This window comes from Sinocyclocheilus anshuiensis, unplaced genomic scaffold (assembly GCF_001515605.1).
Source record: "Sinocyclocheilus anshuiensis isolate Anshui unplaced genomic scaffold, SAMN03320099.WGS_v1.1 scaffold870, whole genome shotgun sequence".
In the NCBI taxonomy this organism is placed as follows: Eukaryota; Metazoa; Chordata; class Actinopteri; order Cypriniformes; family Cyprinidae; genus Sinocyclocheilus; species Sinocyclocheilus anshuiensis.
The window spans coordinates 2952333-2954456 of NW_015540842.1; the positions used below are offsets into that span (position 1 = coordinate 2952333).

General features: G+C 37.6%; 1 protein-coding gene across 1 annotated transcript in view; it reads right to left on the reverse strand.

Annotated features, from left to right (window-relative positions):
- The window catches only part of gpr158a (G protein-coupled receptor 158a), a 62142-nt gene that overhangs the window by 50601 nt on the left and 9417 nt on the right, over positions 1–2124 (reverse strand). The window contains exon 4 of the mRNA XM_016484920.1: positions 1047–1276. Coding sequence (XP_016340406.1) covers positions 1047–1276 — 230 coding nt within the window. The remainder of the gene's footprint in view (positions 1–1046; positions 1277–2124) is intronic.

Sequence of the window (2124 nt, forward strand, 5' to 3'; positions counted from 1 at the left end):
TCTTTCCCTCTAATGGTGCAATCCATTCATTTAGTCTCCCGGAAACTCCATTCTCTCTGTCCTTTATCAACCTTGTTTGAGTCTCAGCCTGTTTCTGCTCTAAATATCTCCTTAATTAACTCATATAAGCTTAAAATATACCATTTCTTATCTCCTTGGCATGCTGCCTAACATTTTGAAGTAAAATCAAAGTGCAAAGTGACAACCTGCAGTGATTAGTATATTGTACTTTTGCAATTGTTGAATTTAATTACACATTCAACAGAGCAGAGTTGACAGATGGAAACAAAGATATTGAAACATGATGAAAACCCAGGCTCACTGGAAATATGTGCCTCTAACTGCATTTTTGCAAATCTCCAAAAACGTACCTATACTGTATGTACAATTCACTGCGGTTTACATCTGAAATGAACACTAGAGGAAGTAAAATGCCAACAATTTTTATCCCTTTTCACAAAAAAATTTGATTACAAAGGCATATTATCAATTAAGTAAGACTTGTTTTCATGTGGTTCCTTGCACAATATGATATCCTAACGAAAGAAAAAAAAGCTTTTGCTAGTGATTTCATTTGATTTGAAACTAAACTTGTTTTTGTTAATTACTATCGATTAGGTATCGTATAGGTGGAACATTATTTTCAAACACAGTGAAGTTTTTAGCACCATTCACCGAATATTTCATTTCTTTTGGATACATTTTAAAACGCTTTTGGTGCCACTCAGTGGACCTTTCACTTTGAATGTGTCGCAAAGCGTGCAAGAAGCAATGAAAAATAATTTTGCTGAAATGTAGCCACAAGCATGTATTTCCAATAAACCTGGTTTGCACAATATAGATTACACTTGCAACTCTAATGTATCTCAAAACCATCTGCTTTCTAATTTAACAGGGAATAAAATGTCACTACCTAACACTCGGCGTACGAGTGACTAATTGTAATATAACTCAGCATGGAAACACCCCGGTGTCAATAAGAACAGGATGTGCTTCACGGAAACAGTTGCCATTTTAATTAGCTCCCTCCGGCAGCAAATGCTCACCTTGTTCCTGCGGAAATGGTAGAGCAGTACCATACTGATGAAATCCACCAGCATGCACAAGCCCTGAAAGGAGAGCACTGCCATACGCAGGGCACCTTCACCCCGGGCCACGCAGGGCGCGTCGTCCTTGCAGAAAGCACAGCCTTCTTGGCAGGGCAGACAGTAGCTGGAACTTTCTGGAACATCCCTGTGATGTGGCAAACTCTCCTTGCCCTTCCCAGTTGCTTTCCCTGGAAAACAAATCAAATAATATTACATGATGTTCATTTAAACAACTCTGCATTACATTTGCATACATTATAATCACACCAACAAAAAAGTGCAAACAATCGTGAAATTAGCAGCACAGACGTGACATTTAAAGTGGTCCAGCCCACCCTCCCCTCCAGTGATTGGTGGTCTCATCAGTAGGCAACTCACACCGTTTCATGTGCTAGCCAGGGTGGGTGGGTGTGTACATACCATCTGGGCAGTCACTTTGATGCACCAGTTGTTTCTGCCTCAGTTACAAATCTCACATCTTTTCATGATGACAATTTCATGGTATTCAATAGTTTTACTTTCCCTTAAAATCCAGCTGTGATGTGAGATATCACTAAGAAATCATTTCAAAATATTGAAAAATAAATAAATAAATAAATGTATTTGCTGTTTAATGGCAGTCAGTGATTACCCACACTGCAAGATAATATACTGTAGAACAACTAGTTGGTGGCACCAGTAGGTGACAACAGTGGGATTTTAATGGTGAAGTGTATAATGTTTCCTATGCTACAATATGTTGCAAGGTCATGAGTTTGAATCCCTATGCATGAACAGAAAAAGTGTATACCTTGAATACAATGTAAGTTGATTTAGATAAAGAGGTCTGCCAAATTTAAATGTACAAAAATATATGTGACCCTGGACCACAAAACAAGTCTTAAGTCGCTGGGGTATATTTGTAGCAATAGCCAAAAATGCATTGGATGGGTCAAAATTATACATTTTTCTTTTATGCCAAAAATCATTGGATATTAAGTAAAGATCATGTTCCATGAAGATATTTTGTAAATTTCCTACCGTAAATATATCAAAA